This window comes from Equus quagga, chromosome 13 (genome assembly GCF_021613505.1).
Source record: "Equus quagga isolate Etosha38 chromosome 13, UCLA_HA_Equagga_1.0, whole genome shotgun sequence".
Classification (NCBI taxonomy): Eukaryota; Metazoa; Chordata; class Mammalia; order Perissodactyla; family Equidae; genus Equus; species Equus quagga.
In genome coordinates, this window is record NC_060279.1 from 34,518,383 (window position 1) to 34,538,900 (window position 20,518).

General features: G+C 35.8%; 1 protein-coding gene across 1 annotated transcript in view; it reads right to left on the reverse strand.

Annotated features, from left to right (window-relative positions):
* IFI16 (interferon gamma inducible protein 16) overlaps window positions 1-20,518 on the reverse strand; it is a 70,141-nt gene that overhangs the window by 41,871 nt on the left and 7,752 nt on the right. The window contains exons 5-6 of the mRNA XM_046682004.1: window positions 19,707-20,129; window positions 18,087-18,275 (exon numbers count right to left, since the gene is read on the reverse strand). Coding sequence (XP_046537960.1) covers window positions 18,087-18,275; window positions 19,707-20,129 — 612 coding nt within the window. The remainder of the gene's footprint in view (window positions 1-18,086; window positions 18,276-19,706; window positions 20,130-20,518) is intronic.

The window sequence follows — 20,518 nt, forward strand, 5'->3', positions numbered from 1 at the left end:
CCAGAACGGTGAGATGATATTCCGATATTTAAGTCACTCAGTCTGTGGAACTTTGTTATGGCAGCCTTACCAAATGAATAAACTTTGTGCTTGACCACATTCTCTGTGTCTGAGGTCCCCATACCCTTGTCCTTTTGCTGCTCCCTAGTGCAAGATCGTGGCATTTATTGGTGAGAATTACTTTAACAATTGCTTGATTTTCCACTTTTAGTCTTAATGTCTCTAATCAGTTCTTTTTTAAGAGTCAGTTATCTTTTTCCTTTAATAGTTCCCCAAATTTAGGAAAATTTCCTTTCTCCTAGACTGTCTTGGAGACCTTGAATAATTTGTATTTTATCTTTTTTTTACTTCTCCTGCTTTCCATTTCTCATATTTAAGCTCCAGAAATATATAGCACATCTTGCTTTTTCAGGCCCTTTGTCTGAAAAGAACCTCCTAGCTTTTTTCTTGAAAAGTAGAATTAGTGAATACATGGTCTACATTAAACCTATCAAATTTAATTTAAAATTCTGCCAAATTATACAAATAATGGAGATATATTCAGCCTGATATGAGTCAAAGGGAAAGCCTTGCATTGAATACTTTTATACATAGTGTCCTGAACACTAAAGGTAATTATGAATCACTATTTGTGAAAAACGACTTTTTATCAATATGACATTTTTCTTCCCAATATCTTCCCCCAACACACTGACTGAGGAAGCAGAATATGAGTCCTAAGAGTTTAGGCTTTGGAGTTCAGAAGACCTGGTTCTGGAACTTAATATTTTGGCTGCAATGGATATACCTAGGAGGTAAACGAGCGTGTAGGGGAGCAGAATTTGCCACCTCAAATGTGTTTCTGTGGCTTAATTACTTTTAAGAACAAAAGACTCAGGAAGAAACTTTGACCTTCCCCTTAACTGCCTAAAAGAATTTAATATAGAAAGCTTGTTTCAGGAAGGAGCTATCACCATAGATAATTATAGTATAAATCAAATGAGTGTGGTAGACAGGGAGGAATCCAGTAAGGTCCATTTGATCAAAGTCCTCTCATGTCCCATTGTCTCTGAAAGGCATGGTAAACATTTGTTTACCAAACATTTGCTTTTCCATTTCCATGTGACTTGCCTTTCTCTCCTTTGAAGTCCCAAACCACTACCCCTAACATCCTCTTTTGTCTTTAGCTGAAGATGATATTTAAGGAGGTGGCTTTGGCCATTTTGATGAGTTACTTAGTTTTCCTGTGTTTCTCCCAGTGCACATGTTATTAAACTTGTTTGATTTTCTCTTGTTATTCTGTCTCATGACAATTTAATTCTTAGACCAGCCATAAAAACCTAAAAGGTAGATGAATATTTCCTCCTCCCCTACAAGTGCTTGGTAAAATCAGATTGCTATCTCTCGCACAAGGAGATAGGTTGGAATTCAGAAATAGAAAATATAAAAGAATATGTAAGAGATGTCAGAGTACTGGTTAAATTTCCAATCAATGTCCACGTATTATTTGTTGCAAAAGGAGAGAAAACTAGAACAGAAAGGAAAAAATACTTGAAGAAAGGGCTGGCCCTGTGGCCGAGTGGTTAAGTTCGCGTGCTCCGCTGCAGGCGGCCCAGTGTTTCCTTGGTTTGAATCCTGGGAGTGGACATGGCAGTGCTCATCAAGCCACGCTGAAGAAGCATCCCACATGCCACAACTAGAAGGACCCACAACAAAGAAAATACAACTATGTACTGGGGGGCTTTGAGGGGAAAAAGGAATAAAATAAAATCTTAAGAAAACATACTTGAAGAAATAATGGGATAAACTTCTTGGAATTCAAATAACACGAATGTCCTCAAATTGATAAAGCCAACAGAGTGCCAAATAGGAGAGGAAAAGAAAACTCACACCAAGACCTAATACAGAGACAGTGAAGGGTGTGTCTCTATATTACAACAGCAACAAAGCAAAAATTCTGAAAGCTTCCTGAACTACAAAGGCTGAAGAATTAGATTCTCAACAGCAAAACTGCATCTAGAAGGACAATGGAGTAATTTTCAATATTATTTGCCCTCAATACCCTATCTGCACTTTTGAAACAAAAAATCCTTTTGAAACCAAAAGGGTTGTGTGTGTTTGCATGTGAGTGTGTGAATTTAGTAACAAAATTTATTAGCAAAATAAAAACTGATCTGAGGAGTTCATGTATAATCTTTAAATCTCACTATAGTGTGAATGCTGTATGCTTTGCTGCAGAAGTATCAGTACATTTGATTTGGAAGTCACTACCTAGACCCTACTGGGCCATCTATGTAATATGTCATATATGGTGAGTGCATTACACAGGCTTTCTTAAGTCACTTAAATTCTAAACTCTGAATCCTATGTGACTTTAAGAGTTTCAGAAAGGTGTTGCCAACTGATCTAAAAGGAAAAATCATTTTGAAACTAGAATGCTATATCTAGCCAAGATTGCATTTTAATGTAGGACCTAAAAAACAATTCTCTGATGTTAACTGACATGATTAACAATCAGGAGACTTGCAAAACACAGACACCCACCAAAACGCTCTTTAGACATAGTGTTCAATAAGAAAACAAATACATAAAGTCAAGAAATACTTCATGAAAAAGGGTGAGTGAACAACTAAATTCAGTCTGTCAATGTTTTAAAAATAAATCAAGCCCCAACCAAAGAGAAACAAAACAGGAAGTAGATTAACGCTATGTGTGAAATGTAGAGAGAAAGAGGATATGAGTTTGCTAAGTACTTGCCCTTAAAGGGACAATAGAAATGCACATTTAAAAATACTGACAACAAAGAAGAAGGAAGCATAGAATAAGTGCTACAAACTGAAAAAGAGATGGAGGAAATCAGCTAAAATATAGTATTCAACAGAATATCATAAAGGGTGAAACCCTTAAGTGACATTATTTTTTAATCTACCTATATCTTGCTGACAAAAGTTCATTTAAATGTTGAAAAAACAAGTTGTAAAAATTTTATCATGCAAACTGTAATTTAATGATGAACTTTTATCCTAATTAGTTAGCTTTAAATAGACCATAAGACAAAGAACTGGAGTTTCTTCATTGAAGGGTAACAGAATGTACCACTCCAAATATGCCACATTGGCGTGAGGAACTGAAGGCAATCAAGACCCAGCCAACTCAGAGAAAGCTCTTTATCACCCCCTTAACTGCCTAAAAGAATTTAGAAATGGGATCTATACCATAAAGAAAGCTATTACCAGAGACGTTTTCATCTGAGAGACTTATCTGCATGGCAGGCCAACCACTTGTTTACCAAACATCTGCTCTTCCCATCTTCCTGTGAATTGCCTTCCTTTCCTTTGAAGCCCAGACCCATGTCCCTTCCCTTAGCTCAAGATGGTATTTATGCCTCAATTGCCTGACTGCCTTTGCGTCTCATCTCTTTGTGGGTCTCCCATACTACAAAATTATACTTTTTTTTCCTGTTAATCTGTCTTTTTATTACAGGAAGGGCTTAGCCAAGAACCTCGGAGAAAGGGAAAATTATTTTTCCTCCCCTACATTTACGCAATGATAAAAGGCTAAGATCCAAGAATATACAACAGTTCTAATCATGCATTTCCTAATAGTAATAAATATATATTATTTGTTAGTACTTTATATTCCTTCATGTTACTAAAAATAATATTACATATTATGTAGTATTTCTCTATTTCCCTTTATACATACAGTCATGTGCTGCATAATGACATTTTGGTCAACAACATACTGCATATATGAGGCTTATCCCATGAGGTTAGTACCGTAGAGCCTAGGTGTGTAGTAAGCTACACCACCTAGGTTTGTGTAAGTACACTCTATGATGTTTGCACCGTGATGAATCACCTAACGATGCATTTCTCAGAACATATCCTTGTTGTTAAGTGACACGTGACTGTATATACGTATGTGTGTTTATATATACATGTGTATATATAGTACATATGTATATGTGTGTAATCCATACATATACATATATATCCTTCCAATATTTATATTAGAAATTGGGAAAACTGGATGGAAAATTTGACAAATTCATCCTTATGGTTCAAGATTTTAGGATTTCTCACTTAACCAAACACATAAAATATAGAAAAAATTTAGAAAATATTTAGAAAAATTGACCATCACAGCTAACAAGGTTAAATGAAAAACTTTATCTAATATTGAGAAAATTCCAAAACCTACATTTAATCTTTACATTCCTCTCAAGCACATGTGAAAGGTTTGTGGACTAGGCTTTACAGAAAGAGTAAAGCATTCCAAAAGATAAGTATAGATTTGACTCCAGCTACTCTTTTCCTACAAATTCTCACCGCCGGTGTTTATCTCTAACTTTGAGGAAAGCAGGGGGATTCCCCAAGTAGCTGAAATACTACCTCTAACACATGGTGTGGAATGGAGTAAAAACTAAGCATCCTTATAAAAATATTAAGACACCATGTATGAGTGACTGTGTGAAACTTGGAAATTTTATGCTATGTGTATGTGTTTGTTCTCATTTTGTAAAATTGTGATAACACCATATAATACAACTTTATATCCAGATGTATTTTTTTATTTAATACTATTTCATGATACTTTTTTCCAAACCACCATCTTGTCTTTTACCCAGCCTCTCACCACAGCCACCAAGTTTTCTGTTCACCCTACAGGCAAGAAAACCAAAGCCAGGACCGGCTCCGTGGCCGAGTGGTTAAGTTTGCCCACTCTGCTGCGGCGGCCCAGGGTTCGGATCCTGGGCGCGGACATGGCACTGCTCGCGGGCCACGTTGAGGCGGCATCCCGCATCCCACAACTGGAAGGATCTGCAACTAAGATATACAACTATGTACGGGGGGGGGGGGGGGAATAAAGCAGAAAAAAAAAGATTGGCAACAGTTGTTAGCCCAGGTGCCAATCCTTAAAAAAAAAAGATTGGCAACAGTTGTTAGCCTAGGTGCCAATCTTTTTTTTTTTTTTTAAAAAAAGAAAACCAAAGCCTACTTCTAAATATTAACTCATGTTGTAAACAGTTGTAGTATGAATCTGCAATCGTCAAAATGCATTTCGCTTTGTTCAGGGTTCAGTTGTAGTAGAATAAAAGATGTATAGTATATTCCTAGGTAGATGAAGGATTAGAATCAAGCTACTCTGGTTTTCACTTTTCTGAATATAGCCCTACTGCCCTTCACTCACTTCCCACATCCCCACCTGGAAGAACCAAGACTAATTCTCCTCTTATGATCTTGTGGTTACAAAATAAGTACTGGGATCTGTCTGTTCAGAAAACCTCATAGGACTCACCTAATGTGAAACTGCTACTCTGGTCTATAGATCTTGAGATCTTCACCAGAAATGCAAGAATCACTGTTTGTTCACACCAGTAGGAAGAGAAGTCACTAAAGATCTCAGACTCTGAAATGGAGGATGTTGAAAATCTCACGAAGGGAAGAGGAAAATGAAGTATTTTGAAACATAACAAGAAGAAAAGGTACTGGCTAGAGTCACTTAACTTGGTTAGTGCTGGCTTCTCAAACTTTGCTATCCTTCAGGAAAGAAGAAGTTAAGTATTTATAAAATAGTTTTGAGACTCCTCCCGTTAGTGTTCATAGCTTTTGATTTCCTTGGCCACAGAAACTGAACAGTTCCTTTCTGTAAACATCTCAGTCACAATGAAAAATTAGAGCTAAGTTTTTCTCTTAAATTTTTTTAAAAAAAATTGTTTATAGCTGAAAGGAGTTAAAACATTAGAACTTTCTTATCCAGCAGGCTTAAAAGTGGATCAGTAGACACCAACTCCCCTTAAATGAGGCTCTAATTTCAAAAGAGGAGAGATGAGTCAGCCAGCCACTTCTCTCTCCTTTCCTGTTCAGAGTGGCAGTAGGAGGAGATCTCAGTAGAGACGTCTATCATTACCAGTACTTGAGCATACTTCCTGCATGGAAAAAGTTCTGCTGTGAAGATGCTTGTGCTTTCAGTAGTATATAACACATTCACATAGTTGGAAAAATCATTCTAAGTATGTGAATCCTTCGTAGAGTATTTGTAAATGAATTGTGCACTAGTTATCTTCTTATTTATGCCTAGGATCCATTACTTCAATGACTGAATTTCATTATTACCTTTGTCATTCTCAACTGTACACAGAAAACACAAGTGTGTAATTGGCTTATATAATTACAATATCGAAGCCTTCAAATTCTGAAAAACACTAAGTCTTTAAAAGGGTGGAGGGCCTGATAAATACTTTCTTCTGCATTGTGTTTTGTTTTCCCCCTGTTAATGACACTGGATACGATCTGGAGAATCTGCAGATGTCAGATAAATAGAACCAATCAGCAGACGGTGTTGTTATAACCCACTATCTGATCTTCACGAAGAATGAAGCCATGACTGGAAGAAGGGTCTCAAAGACCAGCTAAATTTGTACATGCTGTGAGGTCACCCCAAGGGAAAAGAAAGTTTATTGGGTAAATATAAACTAGGGTGATGGAGGAGAAGTTGAAGTCTGAATTGGGAAACCATCTGTATAATTCCACAAAAGCAGGAATAAGTCTGAGAAAACCAAGGAGTATCTGCCACATGTGCTGTACATACCTGTGGACTTTTACAGTTCTTTTTCACAGACTTTAGTACTGTCTGTGTGGATGCATTGAGCTGGTCTTAAGTTAAGGGTAGAGATGGACATTAGGGAGGCTATTACTTGTCAATTAAATAATTATGTTTATAAGAATGATCTCTTTAAGAGAGTGCATGCAAAGTAATGAGGGTAAAATTAAGGGACTATCCTAGGAGACAAATATAATGGGGTTATGAAGCTGTCGGTGGTATAAGAATTAGCTGAGATGATAGCAGCATAGAAATAGTTTTATGTAATTGAAGTGCTCCCTCTAACTATGGTTAGTCAGAGTAGACAGCCCTGAATGTTTTGATCATATGCTTACCTGTTGAATGTATTTATATCCCAGGGAATAGTAGCCAATCCATTCTTACTCTGATGACATGTCACAACCAGAATCCAAGCTTGATTGAGAATGCATTATTCAAATGAAAATAAAATGATGATTGATGTAGTTCAGTTGGGGCTTAAAAAGATTGTATCTCATATATATGAATATCGACTGTTTTCCTCTTGTCATTGATCCTCGTGGCAAAAAATAGATAATCCTACTGATTAAATGTCAAGCTTGCCTAATGAATCTTTTTCTACAGCCCTTCCAGGGAGATATCTTGAAAGAATGTGTATTAATAGGGTGCCTAATCCCATATCCTATGGGAAAATTTCACCTAACCATCAATAGTCAAGATAGTCCTGATTTTTCATATTCAATCACCACACAAAGCTCACTTTGTCAAGTCAATACTTTTAATCCTATGTATTCGAAGAGAAAGTTGAACAAAAATTTGAAGGCTTGCCTTATGTAACTTGAAGAACCCATTCACAGCTGTTCCTGAAGCGTATTTGTAAAGAATATTGATCCTGGAAATTTTGTTTGCTCTTTATGTAATAAAATAATAAATTCAAATATATCTTTAACCACTTAAATGACAAAAGAAAATAAAAATAGTAAAAAAAACCCCAAACCTCATCTTGAATAGCACTAAAAATGGAGACTGATGTCCACCATAAGGCACAGATATCAATTTTCAGTTGTAAGTGGTGTACACTGGGTCATTTTGAGAGCCCAACTCATACTGCCCATTCCCAAGAAATAATCCTGTGTTATGAGAAGTGAGAAACACATGTGCTGGTTGACCTCCTTAAGTCATTTAATGCAAACAATCTCAGGGCACTATTGTTGGAAATATGGCCCTCAACATGAATACACTGCACTTCTCAATGTCAGGTCTTTAGGAATCAGCATGCTAACAGAAAACCTGGGAATGGATTGGTTTGTCTTCATTCCCTTCTATCCACAGTGGCTTGAGATCATATGAGTTGATTCAGGATACTTTATGGAGGGAAAGTTGTCTAATCTATAGGAGGAAGTGTGAGAGGCAAGGTTAGGCCATGGGCTTCATAAAAACAAGACCATGGAGCCACATTGGCTACTGCCTCAGACCAAAAATACTTAGAATGGTGTGAGCTGGAATAGTACACACAGCAATCTTTGCTTGTATCTGACTTCTCATCAATGTGACCAATTTAACATAACACAGGAAAGCACTTTCCCCAAGCACGTTAATCAGTGATAATATAATTATATATGAAAGCAACAATAGTAGCATGGAATGCAACCTGACAAGAGAGGTACAGGACCCAAATGAAAAAAATTATACAACTACTTGGAGTGACATACTAGGACAATAGAGAATAGAAGTATATTCATTACAGAGATAATTATAATAGAGGATATAGAAATTTTATACTACATGGGATTTTTTTTAATACATTTAAGGACATCCATGCATTTGAGCATTTTAATTTTTAAGTCATTATTTCTTTCTCTATTTATGGATGTGTAGGATGGTTATAATACATTAAAAAATAAAATCGATTATGGAATATTAAATAACGTTGGACACTATTTTCAGAAAAATTATGTATATACCTAAGCAGTGAAAATCTGAAAGGATATACATGTGGTATAATCTGGATGCTGGAATTTCAGGTAATTTAAAGTTGTATTTTGTTTCAGTGATTGGTTGCCTGTATTGAATCATGTTTTTCCTAAAATAATCAGGAAAGAAAGAAAAAGTGAGAGAAGGAAAGGTAAAAAATTGTAAATGATGTAGTTTGTTGCCACTCTGACCCACCATAATCTTTTCCCCTTCATTATGTATGAAGAAAAATACTCTCCTTTTTAACAGTAGGGGTCATTGGTAGATATTTCAATGAGTTATTAGACTGGCTCTTATATTTGTGAGATATAATAAAAGTCTAGCAAATCCACATTTCAGAACAGTACAATCAGAACTAATGAAAACATGCAATTATAAAACATGGCTTCCCCTATTTCATTTCCAGGTGTTAGTGTGTGGTTTTCCTATGTGGGTTTCCCCAAACCTTTAAACTCTCTTCCTTTTTCCACCACTTTCATGTGTGTGTGTGTGTGTGCGTGTGTGTGTGGTTGAACATTCTATTTTTATTTATATATTGCATTCTTGCCTGGATTAGATTACCCTTATTTAAGCTTCAACGGACTCTGTGAAATTCTTATCTTGGTATTTGGTGTTTATTATTTTATTGGGCGATTGTATTTATTTAGAGTATATCGTGAGGCCGATCCTGCACTAGTAACTTGGATAAAGTGGTTTAAAAGGCAGACAGGATACTCTACTCTTGAAACTTGTAGTCTGGGTAAAATGACAAATGTTAATTACAGTTGTTGTAAGTGGTAGAAAAGAAAAAACAAGATCTAGGGGCTGGCACTGTGGTGTAGTGATTAGGTTCCCATGCTCCACTTCAGCGGCTCAGGGATCGTGGCGTTGGATCCCAGGTGTGGACTTACACACTGCTCATCAAGCCACCCTGTATTGGTGTTCCACATACAAAATAGAGGAAAATTAGTACAGATGTTAGCTCGGGGATAATCTTCCTCAAGCAAAAACAAAGATCCTATACAATTAAACACCAGGAGACTTCTCCTAGCCTGAGGAAACATAAGGGAGGATTTCCTGAGAAGGAGACATAAATTGAGACTGAGAGGATGAAAAAATTTGACCAGGTTTGGTTTCTGAACATCCTGAAGTAGAAAGAAGCACAGTGTATTGAAGAAACTTTGAGTAGTAAGCAAAGGAAAGAAGTGTGAAAGACTCGACCAGTAGACAATGAACCCATTACTATATTCACTTATATTCTTACAGATGCTACATATTTCTCTCCCTCCTCCAGGCAAACAAAAGACAGAAGACTCTTGAGGCCAGAAATAATGTCAAATTCACTAAATATCCTTTGTAGAAACAGAAGATTAAAAGGGAGTTAATTTTCAATATATGCATTTGACTGAATAATAATTGGAGTTGTTTTTATGGAAGATTAAATGAGATTTTATTTTGAGGTTTAAGCACAATGATATGTATTAAATAAAATGGAGCAAAAGAGAAACAAGAAGAAAATATCTTATTTAAGAGAGAATGCTCTTGTAAACATATGATTACTAACTAGGTATCCAGATCTTTCACAACAGAAATACTCACAAGTCTCACCTCACTAGAACTTCTTCCATAGTAGTCTAGATCTTGAGATAGTCTTCAGAAATGCAGGAATCAGTATTTATGTTGTAAGAGTAGAAAGATAAATTAGTAAAATTCTCTGGAGACTGAACTGCAAAATGTTGCAATCTTGTGAAAAGCTAAGAAAATGAAATATTTTGAAAGATTACAATGAAGAACGGTACTAATTTGGATCATCCAAAAAGTTGACAAGTGCTGGCTCTGTTATGTGCTATGAGATAGTTTTCTCCCCCACTTGCTTTCTTCCCAAGGGGAGAGAGGCTGTGAAGTTATGAGGGGATTTTGAGACTCCACCCATCAATGTTCATAGATTTTCATACTGTTAGTCAGGGGAACTGCATAGTTTCCTTCCTGTAAATATTTTATTCAAAATGAAGAATAGTAGCAGAGATACCCTCTTTTGGAGTTTTGTAGCACATACATAGTTGAAAGAAGTTCCAACATTAGAACTTTCTTATCCAGTGAAATTAAATGTGAGTCAATAGAAACCAAAGCCCCATCAATGAGACCCAAATGGAAAGGTGAGTCACCCAGCCACTTCTCCCTTCTACCTTGTTCTCAGAATGGCAGTGGCAGGACGATATTGTGGAAGAAGCATCTGTCCCTACCAGTACTTGAGTGTACTTTCTGGGTGGAGGAAGATCTGCTAGGAAGTTGCCTATAGTTTCAATAACATGTGACACATTGACATAGTTATTATTTGTTGACATTCCTGGAATCTAATAGAGGCATAGAATCATAGTAAAAATTTAGCTCCTTCCTAGAGTATTTATAAATAAATTTTTCACTGGTTATCTTCTTGCCTATGACTAAGATCCATTATTTCAATGATTGAATTATGTTATTATCCTTGCCTTTCTCACTTGTACACAGAAAATATAAATGGGCCCATCTGACTACAACAATGATGCCTTCAAATTCTGAAAAAGAACTGAGCTTCTAGAAGAGTTGAGGGCCTGATAAATACTTTTCCTTGCATTTTTTTCTGTTATAAATAATGAACGCAGCCTGGTGAATAGTACTGCCAAGATGTCAAATAAATGGAACCCATCAGGAGTAGATATTTGGCAGCCTATTATCTGATCTACAAGAATGATGAGGCCATGATTGGAAATATGATCCCCAAATAACTCCTAAATATGTGGATGATCAGCGGTTATCTGAAGGGACAAAAAAACTGATTGGGTTAATTCAAACTAGTGACATAGAGGAGAATTTCAAGTATCAATTTGGAAATTGTTTACCTCCACCAAAGTATGAATGAGTGAGTGAAAACCAGGGAGAATCTGACATGAATGCTACAAAAACCTGTGGGTTTTCATGATTCTTTGTGACATACTTTAGTGCTGCTTATGTGGATGCATTGGGCTGGTCTTATGGTAAAGGGTAGAAAGGGACTTCGGGGAGGTCAGAGAGAGTCACATGCAAGGGAACCCCAGAAAGCTACCAGTGGATTTCTTAGCAGTGACTTTACAGGCTGGAAGAGTGAGATGATATATTTAAAGTGCTTAAAGGAAAAAACCATCAACCAAGAATACTTTACTTGGCAAAGTTGTCTTTCAGAAATGAAGGAGTGATAAAGACTTTCACAAACAAAAAGCTGAGAGAGTTCATCTCCACCAGACCTGCATTATGGAAATGCTGAAGAGTTCTTCAAGTGAAATAAATAGATGCTAAATTAATAACATGAAAACAAAACACACTGGTAAAGGTAATTATATAGTCGATTTCAAAATACTCTAATACTATTATATAGTGGTGTGTTAATACTCTAATACTGTAATATAATGGTGTGCTAGTCACTTAACTCTAGTATAAAGGTTAAAGGAAAAAAGTTAAAAACTATAGTTACAATGATTTATTACTAGATGCACAGTATAAAAAGTGGTAAGTTGGGAAATCAAAAACATAAAAGGTGGGAGAGTAAAAGGATAGAGTTTTTGTATGCAAAGTTAACTTGTTATCAGCTTAAAATAGACTGTTATACTATAAGAAGTGTTATGTAAACCTCATAGTAACCACAAAACTAAAACCTACAGTAGATACACAAAATATTAAGGGAAGAGAATGAAAGCACACCGCTATGGAAAATCATGAATTCACAAAGGAAGACAGCAAGAGAGGAAGAAAGGAATGAAGGAACTACAAAACTGCCAGAAAACAATAAGATGGCATTAGTAAATCCTTACCGCTCAATAATTACTTTAAAAATAAGTGGATTAAGTTCTATGAAAAAGCATAAAGTGGCTGAATGGATAAAGAAAGTAAGACCCAACTATACTCTTCCTAAAACAGACTCATTTCAGCTTTAAGGATACACATTGGTTCAAATTGAAGGAATGGAAAAAGTTATTCCATGTAAATGGAAACCAAAAGAGAGCAGAGTTAGCTATATTTATATCAGACAAAATAGACTTCAAGTCAAAAAATTATAAGAGACAAAGGTCTTTGTGTGATGATAGAGGGGTCAATTTTTTAAGAGGAAACAATGATTGTAAGTATATATGTACCCACAATCAGAGCACTTAAATATATTAAGCAAATATTTACAGATCTGAAGGGAGAAATAGACAACAAACAATAATAGTAGGGCACTTCAATATCTGACTTTAAACAACGGATAGATCATTTTGACATAAAATCAATAAGGAAATATTGGACTTGAACTATACTTTAGACCAAATGAACCTAATAGACATATATAGAACGTTCCATCTAACAGCAGAAGAATACATATTTTTCTCAAGTGCACATGAAAATTTCTCCAAGCTAGATCATATGATGGGTCACAAAACAAGTCTTAGCAAATATAAGGAGATTGAAATCATACCAACCATCTTTTCCACCCACAGTAGTATGAAAATAGAAATCAATAAGAAGAGGAAAACTGAAAAATTCACAAATATGTGGAAATTAAACACATTTCTGAGCAACCAAGGATTCAAAGAAGAAATCACAAAATATCTTGACACAAATGAAAGGGGAAACACAACATTCCAGAACTGATGTGATATGACAAAAGTGGTTCTAAGAGGGAAGTTTACAGCAATAAATGACTACATGAAGAAAAAAGAAAGATCTCAAATAAACAACCTACGTTTACACTTCAATGAACTAGAAAAAGAAGAACAAATCAAACCTAAAGTTAGCAGAAGGAAGGAAATAACAAAGATTAGAGCAGAAATAAATGAAATAGTGAATAGAAAAATAATAAAAAAGATAAAAAATATTGAGTTGATTTCTTTGAAAAGATACAATTGACTAACTTTAGCTATACTAACTTAGAAAAAAAGGGAGAAGACTCAAATAAAATTATAAATGGAAAAGGAGACATTGCAACTTATACTGCAGAAATACAAAGGCTCTTGAGACTACTATGAGAAATTATATGCCAACAAATTGGATAACCCAGGAGACATAGATAAATTCCTAGAAACATACACTTATCAAGACTGAATCATGAAGAAAAAAGAAAATAGGAACAGATCAATAAATAGTAAGGAGGTAGAATCAGTAACCAATCAATTTTTGTTTCTTCCCAACAACAAGAAAAAAGCCCAGGACCAGATGGTTTCACTGGTGAGTTCTACAAAATATTTAAAGAAAAATTAACACCACTCCTTCTAGAACTCTTCCAAAACTTTTAAAAAGGAAGAAACACTCCCAAACTCATTTTACAAGGTCAATATTGCTCTGATATCAAAGCTAGATAAGGAAGGACATTGAAAGAAAAGAAAGTTACATAAATATAAATGCAAAAATTCTCAAAAAAATACTAACAAAATGAATTCAACAGCACATTAACAGAATCATAAATCATGATCAAATGGGACTTGTCCCTAGGATGCAAGGTGTATCAATGTTATACATCACATTAATAGAATGAAAGATAAAAATCATGTGATCATGTCTACAGATGCAGAAAAGGCATTTGACATAATTTAACATCTTTACATGATAAAAACTCAATAAATTGGATGTAGAAGAAACATAGCTCAACATAATAAAGGTCATATATGACAAACTCACAGCTAACATCATACTCAATGGTGAATGTTTGAAAGTTTTTCCTCTAAGATCAGAAACAAGACATGGGTGTCCACACTTACCAATCCTATTTGATATAGTATTGGAATTCCCCACCAGAGCAATTAGGCAAGAAAAAGAATGAAACACATACTAATTAGAAAGGAAGAAGCAAAATTGTCTCTATTTGCAGATGATATGGTCTTACATATAGAAAATCCTAAAGACTTCACCAAAAAACTGTTAGAACTAGTAAGCACATTCAGTAAAGTTGCAGGACACAAAAATCAATATACAAAAATCAGTTGCATTTCTATACACTAACAACAAACTGTCTGAAAAAGACATAAAGAAAACAATTCCACTTAAAAAACCATCATAACAGAATAAAATACTTACAAATAAATTTAACCAAGGAGGTGAAACATCTGTACACAATATCACTAATCATTAGGAAATGTAATCAAAACCAAGTGAGATATCATCTCACACCTGTCAGAATGGCCATTGCCAAAAAGATAAGAGAGAACTAGTGCTGGGGAGGATTTGGAGAAAAGGGCACCGTGTGTGGGAATTTAAATGGGTGTAGCCACTGTGGAAAAAAAGTATGGAGATTCCTCAAAAATTTAAAAATAGAACTTGAGTATGATCCAACAGCCCCAGTTATGAGTATATTTGGAAGGAAATGAAGTCAGTATCTCAAAGAGATATCTGTTCCCTCGTGTTCATCGCAGTATTATTCACAGTAGCCAAAGGTTAAAGAAATGTAAGTGTCCATGCATGGATGAATGGATAAAGACAATGTGATATATATATATATATATGTATATATATATATATATAAGTAATATTACTCAGGCATGAGGAAGAAGGAAATAGAACTATTTGCAACAACATAGTTAGACTTTGAGGGGATTATGCTAAGTAAAATAAGTCAGACAGAGAAAGACAAATATTGCATACCCTCATTTATACGTGGAATCTAAAAAGGACAAACTCACAGAAATGAAGAGTAGACCGGTGGTTGCCAGGGGTTGGGGGTTGGAGGAAATAGATGTTGGTCAAAGGGTACCAACTTCCAGGTATAAGATGCATAAATTCTGAGGATCTAATGTACTGCATGGTGACAATAGTTAACAGTACTGTATTATACACTCGTAAGTTGTTAAGAGAGTGGATCTTAAATGTTCTCACCACATAGAAAAAGATGTGATTAGGTGAGCTTATACAAGTGTTAACTAATCTTATTGTGATAATCATCTTCCAATATACAATTGTATCAAATCCCATTGTACACCTAAACTTACACAATGTTATATGTCAGTTATATCTAAATAAAGCTAGAAAAAACCTCTCAGACTTACATCTTTTTCCTGAATCAGGTTGAAGCTTAGTTCCAGGCTGTGTTAGGATGGATCTAGAGCTGTCATTAGTCTATTGTATGATGTTTATTCCTCATGTGCAATCTCTCTACTTTGTTAGTTTGATGCCCAGGTGCTAGAGATGTGTCTCTATTCCAGCAACATTCAACGTTGCCAACGCTGTTTGTTCTCTTGCACCTCTGTTCTGTTCTCAACCCCATAGCAACTGCTCTGTGGCAGGCCTCATTTTATCTCACCTCCTATATTTGCAACCCAGGACTCACCAACGAATGGGGCCCCCTCAGTATTCTCCCTTCTCTTTAGATTCAGTGCCATGAAAACTGATGCTTACCCCCTTGGCCCAGTGCGACTGCCATGCTATGCTTTGACACCTGCTTACTAGCCTGCAGTCAGGAAATCCTCCTAGGTAGAGATCTGGGGCGATTATGAAGCCCACCTTCTGAGTTGTCTTCTATCATGGATATATCCTGACGATGCCTATTGTCCAAAGCCTGGAAACTGTCACCTCATGTTATTTTATTGAGTTTTGTTGTTGCTTATAAAGGCAGGCTACTCTGTAATCACCAGAAACAGAAGTCAACAGTTATATTTTAAATATTGATTTTAGATATTTAATTTCTTTAGGTGATATTTACTGTCAATTAGAGTAGATTTAATTCACTATTCAATGCTTTTTTGCTCTTTGCATGTCCCGTCTTGGGTAACCTTTGTCTGGAATCCACACATTTAAAATATGAGAATAAGAAGATATAGTTGGAAAACTAATAGTCAGATGTATCTACAAATCAGATAAATGGGACTAGATATTGCAAACTAGCTAGGGATGGGGGAGCTTCTTGCGTATATTGGTGCATTTGTGTAAATCACCAAAGGCGCTTCCTGAAGAGAAACCAGTTATCCATATTCCCTTCTGGGGGATATAATTACAGAAAGTGATTTTTTTCTGGACCAACCTTTCCCTGGGGCACAGTGCTTTTTGATTTGAACATGGGCTGTGGGACCAACCTGGATAACCCTAGACATGGCCATGGTTAGGGCCTTGTTTTCTGGAAATCACAATCAGAATGTAGATCCCAATGTTGGTGAAGGCCTGTGTGCTCCACCCTGTGTGCCTCCTGTGCACAACTCAACCACCCTCAAACTCATTCCTTGATTAAAGAGACCATGACCAGCACTTTTGGAGAGCCATGTGCTTTAAAAAAGGAAATTTTATTTTTTTTAATTATGAACATTTTAGATGCAAAATGTGATATTCTTAGAAAATACAGAGAAATATAATAAGTAAATTTTATAAAAGAAAGTTACCTAACCCACAACTCAGATATAAAAATCTCTTAATGTGCTGAGCTGTTTCTGCTGAATGTATTGTTTAAAAGAATGTCTCAACTTTAATATCACAATTAAAGCCACCCAATTGATTTGGAGGAGGGTTCTTCACTTCAGGTGGTTCTTTCTTGCCTTTCTTAGCCTTGATGACCTTGAAGGAGAGACAAGACACAATGAGATCCTAGCAGTGGACAGGAAGTTAGTTCTACTTATTTTTCTCCCTTCAGCTACACTGAATCTCCTACTCATGAGTCAATCACGTCTCCTTGTCCGCTCTTGAAAGCTGTTTATTCTCTCTCTCCCATCTGCTCTCAGGAATTATTCTCTTTTAAGTCTTCTGTCTCCCCATCATCTGGAGCCTGAAAATGTGTATTTCCTGATGTTCAGCATGGGTACATTTGAAAAGGGTAGGAGTTCCACATGGGTGGTAAGGAGGAAGCACAACAGGAAGGAAAGTGCTGGTTCACCCAGTGCTAAGCATTGAGGGACGTCCTCATTGGGGCAGAAAAATGAAGGAAGGAGCAGAAGATAAATATTTTTCTCAGTGCAATTACTCTGGATTATAGGTCGAAGACAGAGATTCCTCCGTTAGGGGATCTGAGAAGTGGAACAACTGATGTGCATGTATGTGTCTGTATGCGTGAACATATCAGTCTTTCTAATTTAATTATGTGCATTTAATTTAACTTTGATTTGTATGTCAAGAATCCCACAGTAGACCTCTGTGTTTGTGTGTGTGTGTTCCTATGTATATGAGACAGAAAGAAAATCAAAGAAAAGAAAAGTAAAGAAAGAAAATCAACCCTGTGAGAAAGAGACTGACCATTTTAGAGGATCAATTTAACTATTTCCCCAATCGCAGACAACTAGTGAGTGCTGAACCCAGGATTCAAATCACATGTGTCCTATTCAAAGCCCTGCTCTTGACCACTGTGTGAAATTATTTCCCTTTCCTTCTAATGTCTTCAAATATTTTATGGTTTAGCACAAGTATCATATCCTTTTGAAGTCTATATGAATGCAATTTTCTCGTATCTTTTAAAAATCCTTCTCTTGCAAATGAATGCAAGAGAACTGTTTGTGTTCTCCTCCCCCCTGCTGGACTCTATGTGTAAAAAAACCAGGAATCTGGTGTTCTCAAAAACTAAACAAAATTATTTGCCATTTTGGAAAACTAATGTTCCTCTACCCAGTTCCCACCTGAATGAAACTGTGATTTCCACACGTCAGTTTCAGCCTCTTGTCAAGTGTTCTCAATTGAAAGCAGAAGAGTCGAAGTTTATCTCCTTCCTCACACTTGATATTGTGCCATTTTCCATTTCCCACTACATCCATCTTTCCTGTTTTATCCTCTATTTCATAGATCGTGTTCTTGTTATTCACTTTTTTCTGCAACAGAAATTTAATATTCAGTTTCTGAAAACATAGTAACTTCCAGATGTATGAGAAAGACTCTTGTGACACAGTAAATACAAGATATATAAAAGTAATTACAGATACATATACATATAGCTTTGGCAAGATTTTCTCAGGGAACTTTGTTTTTATTATTCTGCTTTTTAATTTTTTCCTTTCTTGTTCTAGATGTTTTCTAGCTGACAATTCTAGAACAATGAGTTTTCTTCCTGTTTTCAATGGCTCACAACTCAAGGGCAGCTTTAATTCCTTAAAACAACTGGAATCAGAGGAATCAGAAACCTGAATAGACTTCCTGGGCTCCTGTCCTTATGCAGAAAGGAATGGATGTTGCCTACCACTATTCATTCAGTAGGTTATCAAGACTCTATATAACAAGTAAGGTTCTAGAAACTCACTAATTCTCTTTTTCAACCTTCTCCCATTACTCCTGTCCAATATCTTAACCCCACTGACCCAAATCCTATAGCTCATACTTTACAGTGTTTCACTCATTTAAGCTAGACTCATCAATTCTATAATTGCATTTATAAGCACAATCTCTTAAAGACAGTGTACAAAAGTAATAGAGGTAAATTAAGTGATTCTCCTAGAAGACAGGTGCATAGGGTTATGAAATAGTCAATCATATAAAATATTAGGTGAGTTTATAGCAGTTCGTAAATTTTGAAATTTTTACAAAATTGTAAAAGCTGTAAAATTGAATCTATTGAATTCATCAACGCATCATGCTAACTAGTACCCTGAATTTGAACATTGATATATCAGTAAAACTTTATATGCCTTTTTTTTGGTAAATAGGGGCATTAGATTACCATGTCTTCCAAATATCAGGCAGTACAATATTTCCCAGTCTTCAATAAATTGTTCACAAATAATTGATTAAATGAATAAGATAGAGGAGACAGCAATGACTGTTTATGTCATTTGCCTAATTTTTGAATGTATTTGCATTCAGGAGAATACAAGCCAATCTGTTATTACTCTGAATACATGACACAACCAGAATTCAATCTTGGGAGGGCAATCTATTCTTCAAGGTAAAAAGAAAATAATGATTTATACCGTTGTGGTGGAGATCAGAAATAAAATTATTAGCACGCGCATATAGATCTATAACTTGCATTGTCCTTGTTCCTGATAGCTGAGAATAGATAATCATGACAATGACAAGACTTCTTAGTGAATCTTTTTCAAAGAACTTGTATGGGGATATCTTGGGTAGAAGAATGATAATAGGTCACCTAGTCCCATTTCCTGTAATTTGGAGACATGACCACATATCTCTAGTCAAGAGAAAGTCCTGAGTTCCAATATTCAGTCAGTAAGCAGAGCTTGGCAAGGGAAGAGGTTTACTTCTTTCAGATGTTTGTGGAGAAAAAGAAAATAATTTTAAGGGATTACCTGATGTAACACAAACAACCCATAAACAAATGTTCCCGATGCTTGTTTGTGAAGATTATCAATCTTGGGAGTTTGATTTGCACTTTTGATAATTCTGGTAGGGACCTCAATCTTTTGATCAATACCAGCTTCGGATACAGATGATGCTTCATTTACCTCCAGGATTCCTTTACATTCAAAGTAATCTGATATAGTAATGATTTTCTTTTTCGTAAATTTCTCTTTGAGGTTGATGTTTAAAACCTTCACTTGGAAATATTGACTTGTAGTAGCCACAGTAGCATGAAACATTTTCTTTTTCCCCGTTTCTGGGGACTCATATTCGAATGGCTTTGTTGCTTTCAGTACCATCACTATCATTGGGCCCTTTTGAAGAAAACCTCTTCCGGCAGCTCTCTGGTGTTGGACTTGCATTATCTGGTTCTGTATTGGACAGAAATAGGAAAATAAACTTACAAGTTTGAGCAGGGAATATAAAGGTACTTTCTCATGAGTGAAAACTCAATCTCAACTTTGGGCCAGAGCAAACTTCACAGCTATTTGGAGCTGGGACCTGGCTAGAAAGGAATTGCTTAGCAGAAAGGAAAGGCTAATAAATCAGTATAGCTTAACCAGCAGAAGTATAAGGTAGCAGATAATGGCATGGAAGTTAGAACACACTCATTTAAACAGAATAATCTTTCTGAATTAAAGCATGATCCTCAGCAAGAGCAACATAGAATCGTGGATGATGAGGGGATTGTTACGAAGTACCTAAAGGATAGATTAAAATATAATAATAAATTCAAATTTATCCTCTACCCACTTAAATA